We start from the raw sequence: 25,965 nt of genomic DNA, 5'->3' as shown, positions 1-25,965 counted from the left end.
CCTTTTATATCCTGTAGGATGGCCTCAGGCCTACATTTCACTCCCCTCAAAAAGTAATGAAACAATTTGAACATCAACATAAAATTTTGAAAAAGGATATTTGTGGTTAGATGATTGTTGAAAGCAAAGTGGGAGATTATTGGAATTCTCATACCAGTGGGGAGGCATATTGCATCATGGTTTCACAAATAACTTGTTATCTTTACATATCTACTATGCTTTTAAAAAATGCCCCTTTCAATTATATTAGAAATCCCTGAAGAGTAAAATAAGAAACTACAAAAGAGGCGTGTGTTATTGTCCTGTCTGTTTAGGGTTTGGGGTTTTTTTTAAGATCATCAGAGGAACAGCATTTATTTTGCAGTTGTGGTGATGCTGCCTTTTTAATTACAGCTGGTAATTGCTGCCTTTTAACGGTGGCAGACCTGCTTTAAAAGATTTGTTTATTAGATGGAAGAAAAGAGGAAGAATATGTTACATGCCTTGTTTTGGAAATTTTATCATAAATCTTGGAGCTAGCTAATTAAATTCAATGCTGCTTTGAAAAAAGCCCTGTTTTTCATTCACATGCAAGGCGATGAGATATGACATAATTCTTTAACATGTGTACCACACATGATTAACCAAAAAAAAAAATCCCCCAACCTTAATAATTCAACCCTGTTTCCAAGTGATCCCATCTGTGATTTCTCTGCTAGAATACATCCATATGCAAACTGAAGTACAAAGCTCCATAGAAGCTGCTGGCTTAATAATGGATAAAAGCAGATCATAGGTGAGGAACTGTACAGTCCCTAGAACATACGGAGCACCCTCTTGCTTACCCTCCCTTATTTAATTTTTTTCTGCTGTCTGTTCTTAGCTTAGAGAGAACTCTCTCCTTTCAATTAATGTGTTGTATACTGGGGGGGCTGGAAAGTGGTGTAGGAATCCTACAGTGCCTCCAGCTGCTACTTTATCAGAAGCATCTTTTTTTAATACAGAGATTAAAGCGTTGTGTCTGAACTGAGCACGGTAACATCCTGTTTGTGCTTATTGTTTCTGCAACTTTGGCTGCTTTTATCTGACTTGTAAGCAGCCTGTATTAGCAGAATAGTTCATGTTTCCCGGCCTTATCAAAGCAGAGTTAGATATTCAGGAGATTAATACTGATGTTCCTAAAATCAGATGAAAGAATGTACATGCACATAATAAGCTTAATAAAAAACAAATATAAAAGGTGCAGAGGCGTCTCCAAATGTAAAGGTTGTTACCTGTTAGTGCTTATGACTACTAGAGATATACAGCTGAACCTCTGTTAGTGGATGAATTCTCACACAGCAGTACCAATTGCACCTTACTCCTCACCTATAGTATTAGTCTTCTCCTGGGCTTTCCATGAACAGAAAACTATTTGTATTTACTTGCATGTCTGCCCTGTGATGTGGAGACTGTATATTGGAACTTGGCTGACCTGACCAAACTCATCATCTTTTTTTATTACATTTGAACAAAATTCATATGCACACAGTTTTAAGGAGAGGCCAAAAATAGTCAGAGATTCAGGAAGTAACTAGATACACTATTTGGATATACTGTATTTAAAGTGTCCTGAATCATCTAGTACCTAATAGTTGTCACTGTGCTTTATACCATCCATGGACACTCTGAACTTAGTGGCAGCAATGTGAATGAAGCTCAAATGATCCTTTCCCAAAAACACTGCGCTTCAGCTAAAGGAGAATCTCCAATAGCTGTCAGCAATAGGAAGCCTATGACGTACAGGAGAGCAATTCTGGTTCCATCCAGTAGGAAGGCACTTGTACACATACAGAGAAAGAAACCTCTACAAGTTCATTACAGTAAGCCTGATTTTTCTCTCTCATCAGTTTTACTACTGATATCGCATGAAAGTCATAATCTTATGCTTATAATAGTGCCTACCTCTTGTATAACTCTCTTCATCAGCAGATCTCAAAGCACTTTTCAGAGGAGTCAGTCTCCTCATCTCCTTTTTACAGATGGAGAATTTGGGGCACAGAGAGGTGAAGTGACTTGCCCAAGGTCATCCCATAGACCAGTGACAGAGCTGGGAATAGAACCAGGGCTCATGAGCCCCAGTCCAGTAGGCCACACTGAGTCCCCTTATGTTACAGTCTGCCATCTGAAAAAGTGTTGCCACAAATTCAGCATTATAACTTCATTGCATGATTGTGCAGGAGGAGGAGCCAAGTTGTATGGAGACTACATTTGTTTACCACATAGCATTGAGAATTAACAAATTTAATCATAGAATCACAGAATCTCAGGGTTGGAAGGGACCTCAGGAGGTCATCTAGTCCAAACCCCTGCTCAAAGCAGGACCAAACCCAACTAAATCATCCCAGCCAGGGCTTTGTCAAGCCTGACCTTAAAAACCTCTAAGGAAGAAGATTCCACCACCTCCCTAGGTAACCCATTCCAGTTCTTCACCACCCTACTAGTGAAAAAGTTTTTCCTAATATCCAACCTAAACCTCCCCCTCTGCAACTTGAGACCATTACTCCTTGTTCTGTCATCTTCTACCACTGAGAACAGTCTAGATCCATCCTCTTTGGAACCCCCTTTCAGGTAGTTGAAAGCAGCTATCAAATCCCCCCTCATTCTTCTCTTCTGCAGGCTAAACAATCCCAGTTCCCTCAGCCTCTCCTCATAAGTCATGTGTTCCAGCCCCCTAATCATTTTTGTTGCCCTCCACTGGACTCTCTCCAATTTATCCACATCCTTCTTGTAGTGTGGGGCCCAAAACTGGACACAGTACTCCAGATGAGGCCTCACCAGTGCTGAATAGAGGGGAAAGATCACATCCCTCGATCTGCTGGAAATGCCCCTACTTATACAACCCAAAATGCCATTAGCCTTCTTGGCAACAAGGGCACACTGTTGACTCATATTCAGCTTTTCGTCCACCGTAATCCCTAGGTCCTTTTCTGCAGAACTGCTGCCCAGCCATTCGGTCTCTAGTCTGTAGCAGTGCATGGGATTCTTCCGTCCTAAGTGCAGGACTCTGCACTTGTCCTTGTTGAACCTCATCATATTTCTTTTGGCCCAATCCTCTAATTTGTCTAGGTCCCTCTGTATCCTATCCCTACCCTCCAGCGTATCAACCACTCCTCCCAGTTTAGTGTCATCTGCAAACTTGCTAAGGGTGCAGTCCACACCATCCTCCAGATCGTTAATGAAGATATTAACGTTATTATGATATTAACGATATTATGTTAGGTAAATAACAGTATAAAAAGAAAAGAAAACAGCTGAATATTAAATGGATTTAGTTTTTCAGTAGAGATAGGCCTGCCCTGAAAAGTTTAGATCTCATTCCAGATTTGAACTTCTTCAAAGTTTGAAGAGATCTGACCATTACTGTCACCAGGGCCTGATGAAATGCATCCTAGAATACTCAAGGAGCTAATAGAGGAGGTATCTGAGCCTCTAGCTATTATCTTTGGAAAATCATGGGAGACAGGAGAGATTCCAGAAGACTGGAAAAGGGCAAATATAGGGCCCATCTATAAAAAGGGAAATAAAAGCAACCCAGGAAACTACAGACCAGTTATTTTAACTTCTGTGCCAGGGAAGATAATGGAGCAAGTAATTAAGGAAATAATCTGCAAACACTTGGAAGGTGGTTAGGTGATAGGGAATAGCCAGCATGGATTTGTAAAGAACAAATCATGTCAAATCAATCTGATAGCTTTCTTTGATAGGATAACGAGTCTTGTGGATAGGGGAGAAGCGGTGGATGTGGTATACCTAGACTTTAGTAAGGCATTTGATACGGTCTCGCATGATATTCTTATCAATAAACTAGGCAAATACAACTTAGATGGGGCTACTATAAGGTGGGTGCATAACTGGCTGGATAACCGTACTCAGAGAGTAGTTATTAATGGTTCCCAATCCTGCTGGAAAGGTATAACGAGTGGGGTTCCGCAGGGGTCTGTTTTGGGACTGGCTCTGTTCAATATCTTTGTCAACGACTTAGATATTGGCATAGAAAGTACACTTATTAAGTTTGCAGATTGTACCGAACTGAGAGGGATTGCAACTGCTTTGGAGGATTGGGTCATAATTCAAAATGATCTGGACAAATTGGAGAAATGGTCTGAGGTAAACCGGATGAAGTTTAACAAAGACAAATGCAAAGTGCTCCACTTAGGAAGGAACAATCAGTTTCACACATACAGAATGGGAAGAGACTGTCTAGGAAGGAGTACGGCAGAAAAGGATCTAGGGTTTATAGTGGACCACAAGCTAAATATGAGTCAACAGTGTGATGCTGTTGCAAAAAAAGCAAACGTGATTCTGGGATGCATTAACAGGTGTGTTGTGAGCAAGATACGAGACGTCATTCTTCCACTCTGCTCTGCACTGGTTAGGCCTCAACTGGAGTATTGTGTCCAGTTCTGGGCACCGCATTTCAAGAAAGATGTGGAGAAATTGGAGAGGGTCCAGAGAAGAGCAACAAGAATGATTAAAGGTCTTGAGAACATGACCTATGAAGGAAGGCTGAAAGAATTGGGTTTGTTTAGTTTGGAAAAGAGAAGACTGAGAGTGGACATGATAGCAGTTTTCAGGTATCTAAAAGGTTGTCATAAGGAGGAGGGAGAAAACTTGTTCACCTTAGCCTCTAAGGATAGAACAAGAAGCAATGGGCTTAAACTGCAGCAAGGGAGGTTTAGGTTGGACATTAGGAAAAAATTCCTAACTGTCAGGGTGGTTAAACATTGGAATAAACTGCCTAGGGAGGTTGTGGAATCTCCATCTCTGGAGATACAGGTCTGTCGCAACTTACGCACATTTAATATGCGCAATTTCAACTTTACGCGTACGGCTGGAGTCGGGGGGTGTGGCCTCAAGCGGGGGGGCATGGCCTCAAGATTTAAAGGACCTGGGGCACCAGCTATGACTGGGGGTCCAAGGGCCTTTAAATCACCCAGGGGGCTCCCAGTTACAGAGGTAGCTGGTAGCCCCTGTGGTGAACCAAAGGGCCCGAGGCGCGAGCCACCATGGAACTCCGGGCCCTTTAAATGCCAGCCCCAGCCCGGCTGCCAAAGCTGCGGGCGGGATTTAAAGGGCTCCTCCGGGCTCCCCACCGCGGCGGGAAGCCCGGCAGAGCCCTTTAAATCCCGCCCGCAGCTCCAGCCCTTTAAATGCCGGCCCGGCCGCCAGAGCTGCAGGCGGGATTTAAAGGGCTTGGGGATATAATTTTGACTATACGCGGCTTTACGCGATAACCGCTGAACGGAACCCCCGCGTAAAATAAGACTTGCCTGTATTTAAGAGTAGGTTAGATAAATGTTTATCAGGGATGGTCTAGACAGTATTTGGTCCTGCCATGAGGGCAGGGGACTGGACTCGATGACCTCTCGAGGTCCCTTCCAGCCCTAGAATCTATGAATCTATACAGTTAGTGGCAAGGCATGGCTTTTGAGTCTGGATTTCCCTAACATTTGGGAGTGTTCAGATCTGTGGTTTTGGTTTGAACTCATCTGTAGTCTGAGATGTTTGAAAGCTTTCCACAATATGAATATTCCTCTTCAAGGGGAAGAATAAGGGAAAATGAAGAAGAAGCATACAGTTTATGTTTTTCAAGGGTCAAAGATAAGTGTAATTGTCTTGCTGCAGCCTCTTGTGAATTTAGAGGACATATATACACACTTTAGTAACAAGATGAGAGAAGATAGCCTCACAAGTAACCTCATGCTTTCTTCTTTGATTGTGCAACTCAGGATCACAATGAGAAAATGGGCAGCCTAGATGCAAATGTCACATTCTTATCTAGTGTAAATCGGAGTAGCTCCATTGAAGTCACTAGAGCTACATCGATTTACACTAGCTGAGCATCTGATCCAGAATTTCCATGTTACATGTCAGGAAATGGCCTTTTGTAAACAAAAACAGCCTATTACCTTCTGAAAAGCAAATACTGCTGGAGTGGCTTGCTGATAACAGTACCTGAGTGACAGATTAAAAATAAACACCCTGAAAGCAGCGTAGAAATGGCTAGCTAAGTTTGTGCTTTCATGGGTAACTGTGGATGTCATCTTTACACGGAAACAGGCAGGAGAATATGAAATGATAGAATACCAAGATATTGCATTTAAAAAACACAATGGAATTGTTCTAATCAAAGTAAGGACTGTCTGGCTATAGAATAAAAGGCATTTTCTCCGCAGAAGATCTTTCACTGAATCATAAATCAAGGATTAAGTAATTAATTTGTCATGTTATTGAGAGTTCACTTCCTTACAAATAGCACTGTTATAGGTCAGAATAATATAATTTCTCCTTTTTGTTTCTCTCTCGTTTTCTTCCTTTTTTTTTCATTAGAAACCACAGGAAGACATTTTTGTAGTGAGGATATCATTCCTCCCAATCATATATCTTATTTGAGCAGAGTGAATTTGTTCCACATGTCTTTTGAACATGTGTTCCTTGCACAAAAATGTCTGGTTATGTAGAGAGGCAAATGAAGAGAAGGCTAGTGAAACTGGAAAAGCTCATTACAGAATAGTGTTTTAATTAATTTATAAGAAAAAATATTGAGCAGTGAGAATGTATCTCCAGCCCTTTTGCACCTTTGCCTATGATACTGACGCTGCCAAAAGCTTTCCATTTTGTGTTGTTTGCGGTGATAATTGGAGAATATTGGTATCAATAAAAGTAAAGGAACTGAACATGAGAACATTCTGCTGTCAAAATGTTCATCAGTAAGGAACTTTGCACACTATAAACTGCCATCACTTTGTGAATGGTGTTCTCAGTTTAGTCAATGGGAGATATGCGTGTGTGGGGCAGATATAAATTTGAATGCTGTGTGAATGAGCGATTGCTCACAGTGTTATGATGATAACTCATGTGGTGTATATGACAACCACAAAAGGATTATTTGTTAGGCTACAGTATCCTATCTTTGGGGTCACTGATCATTCAATGACAGGTTCTGATGAAGAATCTCTCCAGTTTCATTATATGAGTGTATTGTCACTCCATATCCTGCGGGTAGAATTATGGAGGTGGATTTCTGTGAAGATTGGTCTGAATCATTTCTCTGCAGTTTGGAGAATGCCTTCCAGCTTTGCTGATCATGTAGTTGAATTAGTCTCTCCAAGTAAATAGTTCATAGCTTTCTGATTTCTCTCCTGACCCTCACATTTACTTCAAACACAACTGTCTGAACTTGACTTCTTCATTATCTGGTTCAGTTTCCTTGATAGATCAGTTTCGGCTCTTTCTTGAGTACATGTATCCACCTCAGGTTTAGCCAAATTATTGTGATGGTTTTACAGAGTATCTCAGACATAAGACTTTAGCTTGAGTCTACCAGCCATTTTCCTAAAGACCTATACAATTACTTTATTTGGAGCAATAGGCTATTAAGTCACCTTGCTTTTCACTGATTTTGTAATTATATGATCCAAACAAATATAGGGTTTTACTGTGTAAAACTGAGAGAACCACCTTTGAAGGGGGGGTGGCAAATGTAGGGAGGGGTTATTAAAATAATTCAGGTAAAAATCAGGACAAAAGATATATCACTCTTGCATTGATGCTTTTTATCTGGGAAGCATAAACTAGGATTCAATGCAGTCCTCTTTATTTCAGTCATCAGTACTTGTCTTGATATAGGTACCTTTCCTAATATGTAATATCATAGAACTGGAAGGGACCTTGAGAGGTCATCTAGTCCAGTCCTCTGCACTCATGGCAAGACTAACCATTATCATTGGATATCTAGGAGTAAATATTGATGCATCAAAGAACTATACAAACTAATTGTTTAGCAATTTATCTAACCATTTGCTATTATGAATCTGTGGTACATATTGTCTGAACCTGTTCATTTTTCTAGGTTACATGATGAGCTACTGTTTCTGTTTTATTCTTAGGAGCCAAGCCATGGTCCAACATTATGGAGATCCTGGAGGAAAAAGACGGGGTTGACACCGAACTCCTGGTTTATGCAATGACCTTAGTTAACAAGGTTTGTTTTAAAACATGAACATCATTAGCACTATTAGTACTCCTTTATTTCCAGTTACATAATGCTCAAAAGTGTTGTGGGCATTTGGCAGATATATAACAAGACCAGTCTTGTCCCAAGAATTTACAGTGCAAGCCACTCAAAGCCAAACTGGATTAACCTTATCTAGAGAGCACTAGTTGTTGTTTGTTGTTTGTTTGTGGTTTGGCCACCACTCTACTTTGTTTTTTTAAATGTAACATTAACAACAGCAGATGACATGGTATGGGGCACTAAATATATCTTTGTATAAGTAAAATAAATATTCAAATACTATTTAATCTCAACACGTAACAGCTGTAAAATTCAGAGCCGAGTCTTCTCTTTCCATCTTCTCTTTTCCATCCCTTAGAATACTACCAGATCTCCAGGTTAGTGAGGAAAATGAGACTTTATGGTAGCTAAAAGAGAAGTTAAGTCACTTTTCAAATTAATTGGCTGGAGTGGTGGGAAGGCTGAGCAGTTGGGTAGAGGGAGAGGTATGAGAGCATATTCACATGAGGTGAATATTGTGGTGCTTTGGGATTGTGTGAGGTTTAGGCAGCTAGAAAGAGGTGTCTAGGTGTTTGAGAGTCTGTGGTGTGTGGAGTAGGGGGGCAGGGATTTTGAGGGGCACAGGAGACAGATAAGAATAGTAGTGTGAGCACTAGATGGGCATGGCAGTTTCTGGATCAGTAAACTCAGGAGCAGCTTTCTGAAGGTTAGTTCACATCATTGTGCCAACCTATCAGTATGAATAAAACCAACTCTTGTTATTTATCATTTGTGTAACAGCACCAACCAAGATCAGGACTCCATTTTGCTAGGTCTTGTGCCATCACATAGGGAGATGCAGTTGCTGTCTCCAAAGATCTCAAAATTTAATTAGAAACAAGACTCAACAAATGAGTGTAACAAACCATAGGGACAGGGTGGACAAGCATAATGGTAATAAGATCCCATGGTTACAAAGGGTAGCTTTGTGCACAATTTGATGGTTCCAGAACATTTGATTTTTTTCTCTATGCATCAAATGTAATGAATTTAACAGGTCTGAATGCTAATGAAAGGGTTTCTGTTTGAAAAGGAAAAGATGCCATGATATTTTCTTTCTTGTTTATAGTTCTCAAAAGTTTTTATTACAAGTAGCTGTTCCGTTGTAAAATCAAATGGCCATAAAAATGAGAAGCTAGTTAGAAAAAAGTTCTTAACCTCTAAAGTAATCATCAAATGAGTCAGATTTTAAAAACTGACCTTTTAAAGAAGACAGAAAACCAGAATGTATTTAGGAACCAAAATATCACTGTGCTTTATGGTTTTGTTTAACAGGTCAGAGTGTTACTAACATTCTGACCTGTTAAATTCATTATATTCGTTCAAGTATCTTCAGTTGGTCAATTCTTGTCATAAATCACAATATGAATTTATTCCTACTGCATAGTACTTTCTCAAGCTCTTGTTCATGACTACAGTAAATGTTTTTTGATAAAGTAGCTTCTCTTCTAATGCTTGGAATTGCCCTTGGAAACAGCCTGATAGGGCCAGATTCCCCAGTAACATCACTGTTGTCATGATATTTCATTTAAAACCAACTCCTGATCCTGTTGAAATCAATGGCAAAACTCCCACTGACTTCATTAGAATAAGAAAGCTTCTGAAAAGCATTTCTCGATGCACGTATGTATGTAACTCCCACTAAAGCAGGAAAACATGTCCCCAGGAGTCTTTTTCCATACCCATTTCATGCCGTGGTGTATTTCATACTGGGTTCCCTCTTTCTGGGGATAATACCTCTTAATCTTGTCTGGGAATTGTCAGCCCTAGCATTTGCTTTATTACTTCATCCCGTATTGACTTATTTTCATCCCACAGTTGATTTCTTTAGGTCTGAGCCCATCATTCCTCCTTGTAACTTTTTTTTTAGGAGTGGTGTGTAGACCTAGCCTAAGAGACCAGTTCTGCCACACTTATGCACTTTGGGTGACACCATGCTCTAAAGTGGCTTGCATAGTACTTATAATAAGGTGCTACTCAACATGAGTGGCAGAATTAGGCTCTTAAGCTTATTTGGGCCGGATTCTCACTTGCTCTACACCTTGTATAGTAATTAACAACAACATAAACTGAGTGCAAAATGCTACCACATCAAAATAGCAGTACATTACACCCACTTTGCAATGGTGTAAATGACTGCCAGAAGTACAGGGCAAAAGAGATTCAGGCCCATTTCTGTTTAAACAAATCTCTCTCCAATAGTTCATCTTCTCCCCGACTTCATTCTGCTGTTGAGCCATAATAATGGATTCATCACATGGCTGTCATTTTCAATACTAGGCTGGGAGGGCATATTGGTATACAAACTGTACTATGACTTCACTGCACAGTAGCATTGTATGGCTAATAGTAGTATTGTGAATTCACCAGCAAAAAAAGTCTAGACTGTGATAAGAAAAGCTCTGTATTAAACCCAGAAACAAATAGAAATGGGAGTTCTAAAAGTTATTGTGGTGTAAATTATTTCTATATAAATATTATTTATTTTCAAGTTTGTGAAAGTGCCTCTCTACTTTTAATGGTAAATGTTTGTCCCACAATTAGAAATGCTTTATATATGCTGGAACTCTTAATAAGCCCCTTTAGACAAGGTAGCAAGCATCCCTTCAGTAAGATTTTAAAGAATGAAAAGGAAGGAAGGAACTGATATTTCTGCTGTCTAGATCAACTTGTACATTAAAAATACTACTATTACCTAAAGACTTGAAGACAGTAGGCACATGGCTTGGGATGATTGTTGCTGGCTGAGAATCAGTCAGCTGTGTGGATCACCCTTCTCCTTAAGGCTGAAGAGACAGGAATCAATAGGAAACCAGCTTGCCTTGCTCAGATAAACCTTTTTTTAATTTTTTCTCTCTCTCTGCTTTTATTCCTGTGCTTAATACCTTAAAATGTGCTGCTTTTTAGTTCTGCAGTTAAGTAGAACCAGGGAAGGATCCGTGTGTGTGTACATATATAAATATTTATTTATTTATTTATTTATTGACCCACATTTTCAGTAGTTTTTCAGGAACCAGTAACATCGATTTGTTTTGCTCGTTATCTTTTTTTTACATATTTTCACAGAGTTTTTTGTTAGGCTCTGCTCCACTTTATGTTTTATTTTTCTAGCTGTGTCTCACTAGCCCCACTATTTGTTTCTTGTTTAACCAGAATCACGTACACTGCCACTTACAAATTCTTGTAAAACTTTTTTAATTCTCTTCAAAACAAATCATTGTCAATGTTGTCCCTTTGATTCTCAGACGCTGTCGGGGTTGCCAGATCAGGACTCTTTCTATGACGTGGTGGACTGTCTGGAAGAGCTAGGCATCGAAGCTATTTCACAGAGACACTTGAACAAGAAAGGAACAGACTTGGACTTAGTTGAACAATTTAACATTTATGAGGTAACATAACATGCCCTGTTTTATGCATCTTACAGCTTGTGCAAACTTCAAAGCTGGGGTTGGGGGGGAGAGAATGTAACCTAGGTGAAACTTGGTTATCTATTTTATTTTAAAAGAAAAACATCTGGTTGCTGGAAGTGTTACACACATTCATATATGTGACCTACTCCGGTACATGACTACATGCAGTACAAATGCATTTCATACTAGACATAGGTTATACGTGAAGGTGAAACAGCACATTTACTAGCCTCTTTAGAGGCAGTTCTGCCTGCAATTAAAACTCTTTCCCAAACTGCGACTTACACATCAGACTCCCTAAGTCAGTAAAAGTTCTTTCCATATGCAAAAGCATTCAGAGCACAAAAAAATGTCCAGCCTACATCAGCTTCACATACACAGCTCTCTCCACAATTGATTGCCCAGTGAGTCCTTGTTTACGAGTTTATACTGGATCAGTTCCTACCCGACTTGCAGTGATTGGGTAATGACTGACTCCACATTCACCACCCGCGAAATATGTATGTGCAAAGATAAGATTTTTGGTTTCTTAACGATTAGACACTTTTCAGACTTTGTTTTTTTTAGACCGAAAGTAATATAAAGTGCATGTGAATTTATGTCATGGTGCAGTGAAATGAAATTACTGCCTCTAGTACTAAGTCCAGCTGCAGAGACATTGGGCCTGCTTCTCTTCTTTCTTATGCCAGCTTTACCCCATGATAACTCCATTGATTTTAGTGGAATTACTCCTGATTGATACCAGTCTTAGATGATTCAGGCAAAACATAGGTATAGAGACCGTAATGCTCCGCTGAATGTATTCACACCAACTGAAAACTTGCGTGGCTTATTGGAGAATAAGGTCCAGAAACATCCTCTCTGTTTTTTTAAATCCATCATGATACCAGTTGACAAGAGCGGGTTTTTTCAACTTTACTGGGTGGTAAAAACAGATAAAGATATTAAGCTGGCATGCAAGTTTAATTTCTTTCTTGGTTGAGAAGAAATGTGTAGCCCAGTGGGCTAGCTTACCTTTATTATATGTTCTGCTTTGCATTATATTCAGCAGTAATGCAAGAAACCTACAGGCCTGTATCCTGTAAGACATTAGCTTCTGCAAGTTAGGATAAGGCTTGAGGCTTATGAACTTTAAACAGATAAACTTTGCACAGATAAACGGCCCAGCGGAAAACACCAAGTATTTGGGGAGCTGAAAATAGAGTTTAAAGGGAAGTTCTGACCACAGGTACATAATTCAACCACAGAAGTGTCTAGACAACAAACTGACATATCTAACAGGTAGGTATATGAGATAAATCTAAGGCTAGCCTGCTTGCTTATATATCTTTTCTTATAAGTTTCTTATTTTCCAATGAGTTTGATTCTTTGTTTTATTATAATAGGCTTATAGGTCTATATTAGAGTATATTTTGGCTGTAACACAAAGGACCTGCAGGTCACATCCTGTATGTTGAGCTAAGGCAAAGTTCTCATACATATGTTTGGGACCTTTCACCAAGATAGATGGTGATGAGCTAAAGCATAAGGTCCATATATGGCTGCAACCTTTAACACGGAGGATGTGTTAAAGCAGGTTGGCATAGGGGCTTTCCCAAGTTCAGAGCCTTTTAAACTTAACAGGTACACCACACCTGGGAACTAGGAAAGAACCGAAATAACCAGGTAGGGCAGAAATAACAAATGTGATCCTGACCACAAAAGGGGCATGGTAACGAATGGATGTATATGATAAGAAGTTGAGATCATTGATATGCTAACCTATAGGGAAAAGACACTCCAACATTAGTAAGTTGAGGAAATACAAATAAGGAAAAGGGGAGAAATCCCCTACTGATTATGCATCAAACATAGCGGCGTCAGCGTAACATATTGTAAAAGTGGCATCCCAGCCTAGGGGCAGTAGGAGGAGGAGGTGTAGTCCTTGGGAGGTGCCAGAATGATGGTCACTGGTGATGATGGGGAAGGTGATGAGGAAGGTGATGGCTAACGTTTCAGGTTGTTTCACAGGAGATAGTGTGAGTATATGGATGTGCAGATGTACATTCTGTAGTTTCTCAGTCTTACTAAGTTGGGGTGTTTGTGACTGTGCTAAATGTATTATTAAACTATATCTGTAAATATACAAGAGTTCCTATAGGGTGAGTGTTGCAACTGCACACATTGAATAACACTGGGCCTGATCTTGGGGCAAGAACCTGGCAACCCTCAAAGTGATAACTGGGGATTCTTAAGTAATCAATATAATTTAATAAATAATCTAAAGATCAGGCAACAGATTGTAGCAACATTAGTAAAGCTCCAAAGTAGTGTGCTATGTATAATATCTCCATGGCCCTCATGTAACTACTTTCTAGAAAGTAGAAAATCTAGTGGCCAGACTGAGTTTCAAGAGATGTGGATTTTGTTTATGGATCTGTCCCAGACTTCCTGTGGAACTTTGGTAAATCACTTAACCACTGTGGCTCAGTTTCGCCATCTATAAAATGAGGATTGTACATTATTACCTCCAGTGGTAGGGTGGGAATTCACAAGACTCAAGGTAAAATCCTGTCCCTTTTGAAGTTGGTAAGAATTTTGCCATTGAGTTAAATAGGGCCAGGTTTTCGCCCAGGGATTTTCAAAGGCATAAGGGAATGAGGTGCCCAAGTCCCACTGTAATATGATGGGAGCTAGACATCTAACTCCCTTAGATTTTGAAAATCCCAGCCTAAATGTTTACAAAGCTCTCGAAGATCTGCAGATGGGGGGGTCTGTACAATCCCAGTGTATGAATAGCAGCAAGACGAGTATGTAGCAGCTAAACAGGAGTAGCTGTTGTAATGGTGAGTATAGTAAGAGTCAGTTAAGTTATGCTGGGAGCAATGACTTCGTGGCTGGGGATGATGTGCAGCTACATATTCATTGTTAAAACGCAAGTGAAAACATAGGAAATCTAAAGATAACGTAAAAAGTCTCCCCTTTCGTTCCTTTCAGATGACACTGAGACATGAGGATGGAGATGAGACTGCTGATCCCCCACCCAATGGGCGCAAAGACAGAAGAAGGGCCAGTCTTGGCTCCAGCGAACGAAGGGGGTTAGAGCGCAGGAGAAGCCGCAGACATTCAGCCCAGAGCATCAAAAGCACTTTATCAGCACCTGCAAGTCCCTGCAGTCAGTCGAGCCCAAGCTTCATGTTAGGCCATGGGCAGCGTATTGAAGATCTTAGTGAGAAGTAAGTGCTTGAGACAAGAAACATTCCTTTATTCCCATTATTGTGCCTTTCTATTGTATTCATTGCACATTATTGACTCTGATCATGGCAAACTGTTCAGTCATTTCCCCCCTTTTCTTTCTTTCTTTCTTTCTTTCTTTCTTTCTTTCTTTCTTTCTTTCTTTCTTCTGAATTTCTCTTAATGGACAAAAAAGCAAAACACTACTAGAGGCTTAAAGGAAGAAAAATGTGATCACTTGGTTCTTCTATATTCACCTGCCTTTAAGATGCATATGTTACCTATGAATACGTGCCTGTCAGTACTATATTTCATTGATCTTCAGAAGAAACAAACCTTCCAAGTAATCTGTAAAATAAACAAATACATTCCTGAGTTTGTATTACCATTTGTCCCATAGGAATGGACATGAACAGCATGAGATAAAACATTCATAGAGTGAGATCTTAACAACATTTATTGGTAGAATTTTCATCCACTGTAATATATGAACAGAATTTCCATCTGATATATCCATATAGTAGAAGATTCAAATTCTACAGGGAGGTCCTGGTGAAATCATAAACATCATGATTTATTACACTTGTGCAAAGTTATTGGTTGTGTGGTTGGAATGAATTCATGTGAGGCATTTTCTTTTTACAATCAGTGTTCCAAAATGTATATTCATATTTTCTTTCAAGGCTGAGCTGTTGTTTTGAATAGATGTGATGTGATATTTAAGAATTAACAAATGTGATGCAAAAGGACCAACTGAGGAGGAATCAGTGGCCCACAAACAAGGCTAGCCAGTCAATCTGGCTGGTTATTACTGCTTGAGAAGTGCTCTGGACTGAGGTATTTATTGACATTATAAGACAAAAATGAAAAACGATAGGTGTTTGAATTTTCTTTATTGCCAGTGCCATTCCAGTTCATCTGGACAGAGTTTTTTTAGAGAAAAGTGGGAGCTGCTGATTGTCAGCACTTCTGAAAACCAGGCACAAAGTGTCTTGAGCTGGGAAACCAGAAACTGAAGCTCATTAAAACAAATGACAACTTAATGTTTGTGAAGTTCTTTGAGCATTTCTGATGGAAGATATATACAATCCTGGAGCCTCAAAATTCTGCCAGTCACTCAGGAAACGTTCTACCTTGCAAACTAAATTTCACTGAATAACAATGTATTCCTATTAAAAAGACCCTTCCTTCAGAATACGTGAAATTTTAAGGCTCCAGGACTATTAAGTAGCAGTGATATGTCATATACTGCATAGTGGCTTCTCAGTATATTGAGGGCAAGTCTACACTACCGTGCTACATCGGCGCGGCTGCACCGATGCAGCTCCTCTGCTGTGGCACATCTGGTGAAGATATGCTATGCTGACAGGAGAGCGCTTTCACGTTGGCATAATTATTCCACCTCTGTGAGAGGTGGCAGACATAGCATGATATTTAAGTCAATGTACGTCGCACAAGGGAGATAATGTTTTCACACCCCTGAGCAATGTACATAAGCAGTAGTTTAGACCAGCTCTCTATGTCCAGTGCATTTGTCACCATTCCATGTTTTCATTTGACGTCTCATTCATGCTTGTTTTTGGCTTGGTCTATATTGAATTCGAGCCTGAGGGCCTCGTGGTCTTACAGGTTGATGACAAAGATGACAGTGCATTTGAAGCTGAATGTCAAACATCTTCAATGTGAGTGTTCATGCAGCTGCTCTGCATAGAACACCTCTTGCATGGTTCTGGGCTTTTTCATTACCTCTTGGTGTCTAGAACATATGTAGTGGGTGTGATTGACTCCTTAGGGTGATGCATTTGGGTGGAAGAAATGTATTTTATTTCAATGCTTTGATCCTGGATTGATTATTCTGTTGTAATCAAAGACATGGAAGCACTCTGAGGCCTGGTCTACACTAAGGGGGGGGGGGTCGAACGAGGGTACGCAAGTTCAGCTACGCGAATAGCGTAGCTGAACTCCAAGTACCCTAGTTCGACTGACTTACCCGGCCAGACACGGCGGGGTCGAACTCCGCGGCTTCAAGGTCGACTCCGCCACCGCCATTCGCGGTGGTGGAGTTCCGGAGTCGACCGGAGCGCACGGGGAGTTCGAACTATCGCGTCTTGATTAGACGCGATAGTTCGAACTCCGAGAAGTCGAACTCACCGCGTTGACCCGGACGGTGAGTATAGACCTACCCTGAGTTATCCTTCCTAAGGTACACTACACTTGGTCAGTTTTACGATTTTTTTGTCATTAGCATTCGCCCTGTTGTTTTCTTTGTTTCATAGCTGGGAACTGGAGAATGCATAACAGCCAGATGGAAAAAAACAGTCTATCCCAAATCACACCATCCTAGTCCCCAACACGCAACCCTCTAACACGCTCTGTGTTTAAACCTGTGTTCATCTTCTTTTGGACCTGATATTATGCTAGTCACTTTCTTTGTCATCTATATTTTAACCATGTTGGGACAGATCTTGGCCCCAGCTCTGGATGTATTGGCAGTGGGCAGGAGCAAAGTACTACACTTCATTCTCCCACTCAGTTCTTGCCATACCATAGATTGGGCCTGTTGTTTCTTCACTCCTGGAAAATCCCTCAATGCTGACTCTTTGAAATTCCAGCCATTCAGCCTCTAGAGAGGCTATCCTGCTTTGCTGACTATTCATCTGTATGGTTATGTTTCTTTCTGGACATGCAGAGAAGTACCCTATATAATTGAGTGTCATATTTGATAAAGGGTTTTTTAAAAGCTAACTTTGATATAGTGTATGTCTTAGAATGCCTTGAAGTACTTAGAAGCATAGCTAACCACTCTGATTCATTATTTGCATTGGCTGCATCCTGTTTCCCAAGCTATAAGCATTAAAGCATCAAAATAATATTTAGGCACCACAAATCTGTTAGTCTCAGACTTAATTATTTTTTAAAAACTCGTGAAAGCAACATAACAGCGTTAGGGCGAGAGTAAAGGCATATGATTTATCAGTTTGATCAAGGCAGAATATTTGCCTATTGGGACCAGAAGTTCGTGTATTAATGGAAATGAGTCTGACCCTCAGAACTCTGGACCATGTTTTTGCCACACCCGGCTACTACTTAGGGGTACCATTTTCCCATTCCATTTCATGATCTCTATGGAGAGAAGACATTTTGGACTATTATTTCAAATAGTCAGTTTGTGGGCTAGTCATTGTGCCTGGGAAGTAGGAATATTGTTTTCTAAAGGGCATATCTTGGCCTCAAAACTAAACAACACAAAATTATGCTCAGAAATGTGATAGAGACATCCCTTTTTTTTAAAATAGAAATATGGTTCCTATAGAATCTTAGTAAGTTTTTTATTCATGTTGTATCTGAGTTTGGTCACAGAGTTGGTGGAAACATGGGGAAAAATTTGCAAAAATGTCTTCAAAATATTTTTGTTGCTTTTTCCTCAAAATATTGCGATTTCAATACATATTGTTCCAATTCTGAAAAATTTCAGCAAGCGGCAAACTCTCATTCACTCCCCATGGGGGCATGTTTGTTGTGTGTCCACAGCCCCACCTCCACTGCCCATATGAAAAAGTATTGGAGCCTTGTCTTAACTAAGGGCATGTTACATCTACAACGGTATATCAAAAGCCAGCTGAGTGCTCTACCCATAGTGAAATTGTCAGCACCTGACCTCTGCAGGCATAACATTTCCAGCCGCCACAGCCTGGTGAGACGTTTGTTTCCCGCCCTGTGTAATTCGGCCTATAGAAATTACAGAAGGAAAAGGCCCAGTAGTTCACCTGGGATCAGATGTAGTGCCCATTTAAGTCAATGGAAAGACTCCCCTTCAGTGGGCATTGGATCTCGCCCCTAGTATATCCCCGAGCAAATGCAGGATTGTTATTTACAGTGTATTTTGCAGGGCTCTATCCAGGGTCACCCAGAGGATTCATGGGGTCTGGGGCAAAGCAATTTCAGGGGCCCCTTCCATAAAAAAAAGTTGCAATACTATAGAACAGGGGTCGGCAACCTTTCAGAAGTGGTATGCCGAGTCTTCATTTATTCACTCTAATTTAAGGTTTTGCGTGCCAGTAATACATTTTAACATTTTTAGAAGGTCTCTTTCTGTAAGTCTATAATATATAACTAAACTATTGTTGTAAATAAGGTTTTTTAAATGTTTAAGAAGCTTCATTTAAAATTAAATTAAAATGCAGAGCCCGCTGGACCGGTGGCCAGGACCTGGGCAGTGTGAGTGCCACTGAAAATCAGCTTGAGTGCCGCCTTCGGCACGCGTTACGTAGGTTGCCTACCCCGCTATAGAATACTATATTCTCATGGGACCCCCTGCAAGGCCCAGGGCAAATTGCCCCACTGCCTCCCTCCGCCCCCCTCTCCGAGCGGCCCGGGACAAATAAACATTTAAAAACCTTCCGCATTTCAGCACAAACCCAGTTTTGAGAACTTCTTTTCAAGTCACCTTTACAAGGTGTCACTGGTTCTCAGTATCAGCTAGTGCTAAAAGGCACTAAAGCTCATTAAAAGCATTGGACAAATATTTTCCGTCAAAACTTTTTTTGGATCGAAAACTAGGGGTTTTTAAAAAGCAGAAAAAATCACGGACAATGTCTGCTTTCATTCAAAATTTGTTGTTTTTTTTTTTTTATTGAAAAGCTGAAATTAGTCTGCCAAAACCTGAACATGGTTTGGGGTTTCAGAAGTGTGTGGCCAAATATTTGCTGCTTGCTGTGTTTGATTGTTTAAAGAAACAATAAAAAAATTCTGCTTAAAAAAATACATAACCAAACGTGACCAAACGCCTGAGCCCATCCAGTCAGAGATTTTTCCAGGTTTCTGATACTCTGCTGGCTTCCTTGACTCATATCTGTCGCCATAACTTTGGGTTCATTTAGGTTAGAACATAACATAAGAATGGCCATACTGGGTCAGACCAAAGGTCCATCCAGCCCAGTATCCTATCTACCGACAGTGGCCAATGCCAGGTTCCCCAGAGGGAGTGAACCTAACAGGTAACGATCCAGAGATCTCTCTCCTGCCATCCATCTCCACCCTCTGACAAACAGAGGCTAGGGACACCATTCCTTACCCATCCTGGCTAATAGCCATTAATGGACTTAACCTCCATGAATTTATCTGTTTCCTAGAGACTGGCTCCATGGGGTCCCTCACAAACTGGAGACGGTTACTGTGGGTTTGTCTTTAGTATAGCTTATGTACATACTCCACGAAGTGAGCATTTGAGCTTGTTCCAGAATCTGGGATGAGCCTATGTTGTGAAAACTGAAATGCTCAAAATAGCACATGCATGTGAATGGACACAGGGTGCTAAAATTAAATTAACCCAGGGGGTCTCAAATGGGGGTTGGGACCCCTTGGGGGTCACGAGGTTATTACTGGGAGTCGCGAGCTCTCAGCCTCCACCTTACACTCTGCTTTGCCTCCAGCATTTATAATTGTGTTAAATATATAAAAAGTGTTTTTAATTTATAAGGGTAGGATCACACTCAGAGGTTTGCTATGTGAAAGGGGTCACCAATACAAAAGTTTGAGAACCACTGAATTAACCCCTCTGGAGCCTCAGGGAACGCAGGGGAGGGAGGTCTTCCTTGGTAGGGTTGGGAAGGAGGTAGGTGGTTTAGGATATTGCTCTTCTCATGTGATCCCTCCCCCATGGCTCTCTTGACTCTATCACTGTTAATCAAAAGTGGCTAATTTTAAATGAAGCTACCCTCCCCTGACATGACTCTCCCTATGGCACTGAAATTAAATGTAGACTATAATTTGGCATTTGAGAAGTGAAAGGAATGGTAAAAGATGACAGCTTGGCTCTTTGTGTTAAATAGCTGTCTGCAAGCCTCAAACTGCTGAATGAGCTTTAGGGTAGGGAAGGCTGTGCCTCCCAAACAGCCTGCCCCTGACCCCATCCGACACCCACCCACTTCCTGCCCCCCAACTGCCCCCCTCAGAATCCCCGACCATCCTGCTCCTTGTCCCCTGAACGTCCCCCCAAGAGCCTCCCAACTACCACCCTGGAACCCCATCCCCATGAGCCCCCCCCGCTCCCTGTCCCCTGACCTCTATCCACCCCCCCTGCCGAGTCCTGACAGACCCCCAGAACGCCCACAATCCAACCATCCCGTGACTTCCCCCCCCAACCTCTGCCCCCTCCCTGTCCCCTGACTGCCTCTTATCCAACTCCCCCCCCGGCCCCGGCCCCCTTACCATGCTGGTTTCCCCCGCCTCCCCACTCTCCTGGAGCCTCAGCGCGCCGCGTCCAGGAGCAGCCCTGGACAGCGCTGCGGAAGCGTGGCTCCGGCGGGACCTGAGCTCGCAGCCCCATCCCCTTATTACATGGCTCTGAGCAGGACGAGCTCAAGCCCCGCCCGAGCCACGCCACTTTAGCTCTGTCCAGGGCCATGCCTGGACGCAGCGCGCTGAGGCGCCGGGGGATGGGGCGAGCCTCTGACATTCTTGTGGGGACCCCTGCGGGGCCTGGGACAAATTGCCTCACTTGCCTGCCCCCCCCCCCGCCCCCCCGGGCGGCCCTGGCTCTATCTATTTTAGTTATAAAATATCCCCAGCTATGAGGCTTCAGTCACTTTCCTTGGAGACGCTTCCAAATTCGCTTCACCATTAGGAAAACTTTACTGGTATTCAGCCTAATTTTTTTCCCTTACATTTACTTTCTTGCTTCTGCTGGTAGTTACACAGTACATATGTCACTTGATTCTGATGTTGGCTTTACACTGGAATAACTTCATTGACTTCAGTGGAGCCACTCGGGAGATCAGAATCAGTCCCACATAGTATATTGTGTTTCTTTTTATACTATATTCTTCTTGGTTATTTATGGACTTCATTCCCCAAATCGCTGCAGGCTCCAGGTTCCTCAGAGTATGCCTTTGCAGAGTGTTCCTCTTCCCTTTCTTTCTATCCCATTCAGATGGTTTGGCACATATTTTGCTTTTGTTTACCACATCAAACAGGTTGTTCAGAGTCATCTGCTTTGTGTCAGCAGGTAAGATTTACTGCAATGGCAAGGAAATAAGTCTTCCAAAAAGAGAAATTTATGGTGGCAGTAAAGCAGAAAAGACAATAGTATCCAAATTCTGTTTTCATTTGCAATGCTGTAAATTGAGCGAAGCTGCCTGAGGCCAATGCAGTTACTCTGATTTACACCAGTGTAATTGAGAGCAGACTTTGGTTTTAAGATGGGAAAAGGTCAGACTATATATGTTTAAGGGCAAGCAAGTGGAGAACTTGTAGGTCTTTTTCATCATGTTGGCAACCATCTTCCAACGTAAATGTACCACTGTTTTATATGTGGTTCAAAACAAATAAGGGACAAAATCTGTTCTATTAGTGTGGTTTAACTGAGAGCAAAAGCCATCTTTTATATACCATTACAAATACTTAACTAAAATTATACTAAGTGTGTGTGTGTGGCGGGGGGGGGGACTTTTACGGACAGGCATTTTGCTGCAGGCATCTTTCTGTTACCTAGACTCTTGACATTTACTTTAGGCCTTACACTCACAAGTTTGCATCCACTAAAACCCTTTCTGTTTCTGCAGTGAGCTCAATAAAGTTTGGAAACACTTTAATCCTATTAAAATATGACATTTAGAATGATTCAAGGGTGGAACCTTGTGAACTTTTTCTTTCCTACTCAGAATTTACTAGTCTAAATCTATGGGCCTACCATAGCATTTTATTTTTAAAATAATAGACTTCTTACCAAAGCGTTTCTATATTTTATGTGTGACGCTAGCTTTTTTCCCAGCCATGCCAATAGGGAGTCAAAGAAGACAATAAAGAGTAGCAAGATCTTGCATGATAGTTGAGTTTTCATTTTACACCCTTAAAGAATCTTGTGTGCAATGGTCACATGAGCATTAATAGACAAGTCAAGTGACTGTGTTTCACTTTTGGTTCTCATACTGACAGAGCTGAAGGCATATAGTTTGATGTGCAGCTGTGTGGTAGTGGAATTCCTTGGTATGGTTCTCACGTAATGTGCTCTTCATGGGCTCTTCCCGTGCTCTTCACGGGATTATAGCTGAACACTTTTTGGTTTCACCAGAAAACTATATGTAAATATGAGATCCTGAAGAGAGTTTTCTCTGCTTAACTTTGGACTGTCTCCAACTGCAAGGCCCATAGCTTTGGCTATAGTGTCCTATGAATGTTTGCGGTGAGCCAGGCCTCCAGGGGAAGGTATGCCCAAAGTACATATAAGACTTTTTACAATTTTTGTTATGATTTCCATGGCTTCTGATAGTCTGACTATAACCAATCCTTGATTTCCTGCCTCCACCCACAGAATTTACTGTGTCAAAATTGTAGCTCTAGTCACAGGGTTTTGCGCTCTGTTGACTTTCCACTGTGATAGCTGATATTTCTTGGTGCTATGAAAACATGAATCCAAAGTTCTATGGCACAACTGAAAGGCAGATAGGTGGGGTTTTTTTAATTAAATGATGATGAACATATGTCAGATCCCTTAGGTTTGGCTGACCCTGCTATTTAAAAAAAAGAGAAAAGGGCAATCAGGGTTGCATATAGCACTTGACTCTGCTGGCCTATCAGGAGCTACTGTAATGAAAATAATTAATAGCAATAATAACAGTATATAAGTAGGGAGACCCAAGATTAAGGATTTAAGAGGCCTATCTAATGGTAGGACATCATTGTGAAATAGAGAGGGTTGTAAAAAGTAATGTTTATCATTTAGAGGAAAGACATTGAGTTGTACTTTCTCTTGCCTGCGATTTTCCCCATTTTTGTATCTGAGACAGTAATCCAAGGCAGTAAACATCTCCTGTAGAAGTGATAAACACAGAGGCGTAGGCTGCAGTATTCATATACCAAAGGACCCATTCATAGACACTCTAGGGTAGGTCACCTAGCATGATGGTTCTTCTTGAAGTAAAATGACATAAGATTATATATGGAGGTGGAGGGGATGTTCTTTTCATTTTATTTCATTAGCCACTGGTATGGACAAAAAGGGTGAAGAAATGAAGATGTAAGAATAGTGGTCCTCAGAAAAGAGTGGTGCATGGAATGGCAACTGCTCATAATATCAAGCCCTTGTTAGTCTCTGACGACAGTACCTTTAGCAATAAAAATAGTTCTGTTAGGACCCTGCTATTTTAGCCTGGGAACGGATTCCCTTTGTTATGTCCCTCATGCATTCAGCAGGCGGTGACAGTAGCCGATGAAATGAAGAATGAAGCAGTGCAGATTTGAAGGGACAGCTGATGAAACGGGGAAGCTAGAAAAAAAATGTGTAGTCAGACAATTTTAAGGGGAGTCTTAGAGTGATCTGGAGGAAGCTAAGGAAATACAGTGGATGAGGGGATATAAGAAATTGATCAAGAACAGTTTTTGCTCCCAACCTAAACCATGTGTATTAGAATCTATTAATTTACATGGCTCTTGCACTATTAAAATTTGGATGTTCAAAGCTCTGCCACTGACGTTGAGTAACTTGCACAGACCCTCTGTACATCAATTTCATCATCATCATCATCATCATCATCATCATCATCATCATCATCACTCCCATAACTGCATTGGGGCACCATCATTGATGAGCAATCAACCAATTGTCTCCACCCCTGACTGTGTGTCAGTGCTTGAGTCTCCGTGAAGTCCATTCCTGTCCATTCTTTTATACACCAGTGTACCCTTTCATAAAATGTGTGTAACAATGTGAATTGTTTTGGGTTCATTGGGCAAAAGTATGATATATAAGTATTATATAGGTGTAAAGTGGTATTTATCATATTGTATAGAAAAGAAAATAACAGGAAGTTAAAAAGCAAAGAGCACTGTCACATATGAATAGAGAAAGGAAACATATTTCCCCTTTCAACATTCATTACCCTCCTTCTCATTTTCCAACCTTAATATAAGCCATGGTAAAAGGCCATGTCACAGAAATGGCAGGACTTTTTACCTATTAATTAGACATATTAATTTTCCATTTGATCGCTAATACAAGTAAAATCCTTTCTACACAGTGGGCCAAATTCTTGCTAATGTATGCCTTAGGCAACCCATTATCAGTAAGATTGCATGTGGTATAAATCAGCAGACTACTAATTTTATTCAGTAAAACCATTTTATTGAAAATACTTGATGGACATGTGGCTTGCTTTGTTAGCTTTTGTTTTCTAAGGGAGGGAAAAACCCAACAGTGTAAATAACCTTTTCCTCCAGAGTCATAATTTGATTAATTTGAAATGTTGGCAACTCTCCTTTTTGCTGTTTAGCCTTACATATAAGACTAATTAAACCTCTTTTGTCCGTGAAAGGAAAGACTGTACTGGAATGCTCTTAAAAGGAAGAAAAGAGAAGCCTTTTATGACCAGAGGTGCTTCAGAGCATTTGTTTGTTTTATAAGGGCTGAGGCAGTTAACTATGAACTGCACTGTTTAATCTAGGAAAGTGGAATTTGAGCCATAAATTTATGACAGCAGCAAGCAATCCTGGAAGGAAATAAAATTGATACCCACTATGACTTGTAAAGTCCTCTCCTTGATGGAACATTTTTCATTTTCTATTTATTCACCTGTAAGGAGTTCAGAAAAGCTGCTTTCCAAGTGCTCTGCGAGAGGGAAAACAGATTTGATATTTGAATGGAAAAAAATCTGAAAAGCGAAGTACCTTGAAATCAACCCTAATGTTTCATTTAAAAAATAACTTTTGGAGGAATAGCATCCACAGTCATATTATCTCACGTCACTGAGCTTGGCCAGTGATGTGCAGTGAATATTTAAATAGGTAATTTGAAGAAACTAAAATGAAAAGAGCTTGTATGCAGATGCCTTAATTTTTAAATCCTGGCTTTCCCTCATAAGCAGTAAGCAGTGCACAAAGGAATTTGTCTACCTGATGGTTTCGGAGAAGTGGGAGTACAATGTCCTGTAACTTAACTAGGATTGCCCAACCTTACCATTCTGTGGACCACTTCATAAGAGAGAGATTCTCTCATGACCCCACCTTCCCTCCCAACATTTCAGTGTCCCCACTACGTGGCTCTCAAAATACTTAATTCTGCAAATTATCTAGGAAGGACTCATAGGCCACTGGTCCCTAGATCCACCTTGCAAGAATCACTGCCTTAGGGCCTGATCCAATGCCTATTAAAGTGAGAGGGAAAACAAGTTGATTTTAAACTCTGTTGACTGTAATGGCAGTTGAATCAGGCCCTAAAAGAACAGGAATCAAATATTGAACAGAGGTCTTTGATACACTAATATCTCATTC

General features: G+C 40.9%; 1 protein-coding gene across 13 annotated transcripts in view; it reads left to right on the top strand.

Moving 5' to 3' along the window:
• The window catches only part of FHOD3 (formin homology 2 domain containing 3), a 650,322-nt gene that overhangs the window by 465,445 nt on the left and 158,912 nt on the right, over positions 1 to 25,965 (top strand). For all 13 annotated transcript variants that reach the window (XM_045007832.1, XM_045007840.1, XM_045007828.1 and 10 more), the window contains 3 exons: positions 7,911 to 8,005; positions 11,323 to 11,466; positions 14,464 to 14,702. In XM_045007832.1, coding sequence (XP_044863767.1) covers positions 7,911 to 8,005; positions 11,323 to 11,466; positions 14,464 to 14,702 — 478 coding nt within the window. The remainder of the gene's footprint in view (positions 1 to 7,910; positions 8,006 to 11,322; positions 11,467 to 14,463; positions 14,703 to 25,965) is intronic.

The sequence above is a fragment of the Mauremys mutica genome, chromosome 2 (assembly GCF_020497125.1).
Source record: "Mauremys mutica isolate MM-2020 ecotype Southern chromosome 2, ASM2049712v1, whole genome shotgun sequence".
In the NCBI taxonomy this organism is placed as follows: Eukaryota; Metazoa; Chordata; order Testudines; family Geoemydidae; genus Mauremys; species Mauremys mutica.
Note: the sequence above shows the minus strand (reverse complement) of the source record. Positions and strands in the feature narration are given on the sequence as shown.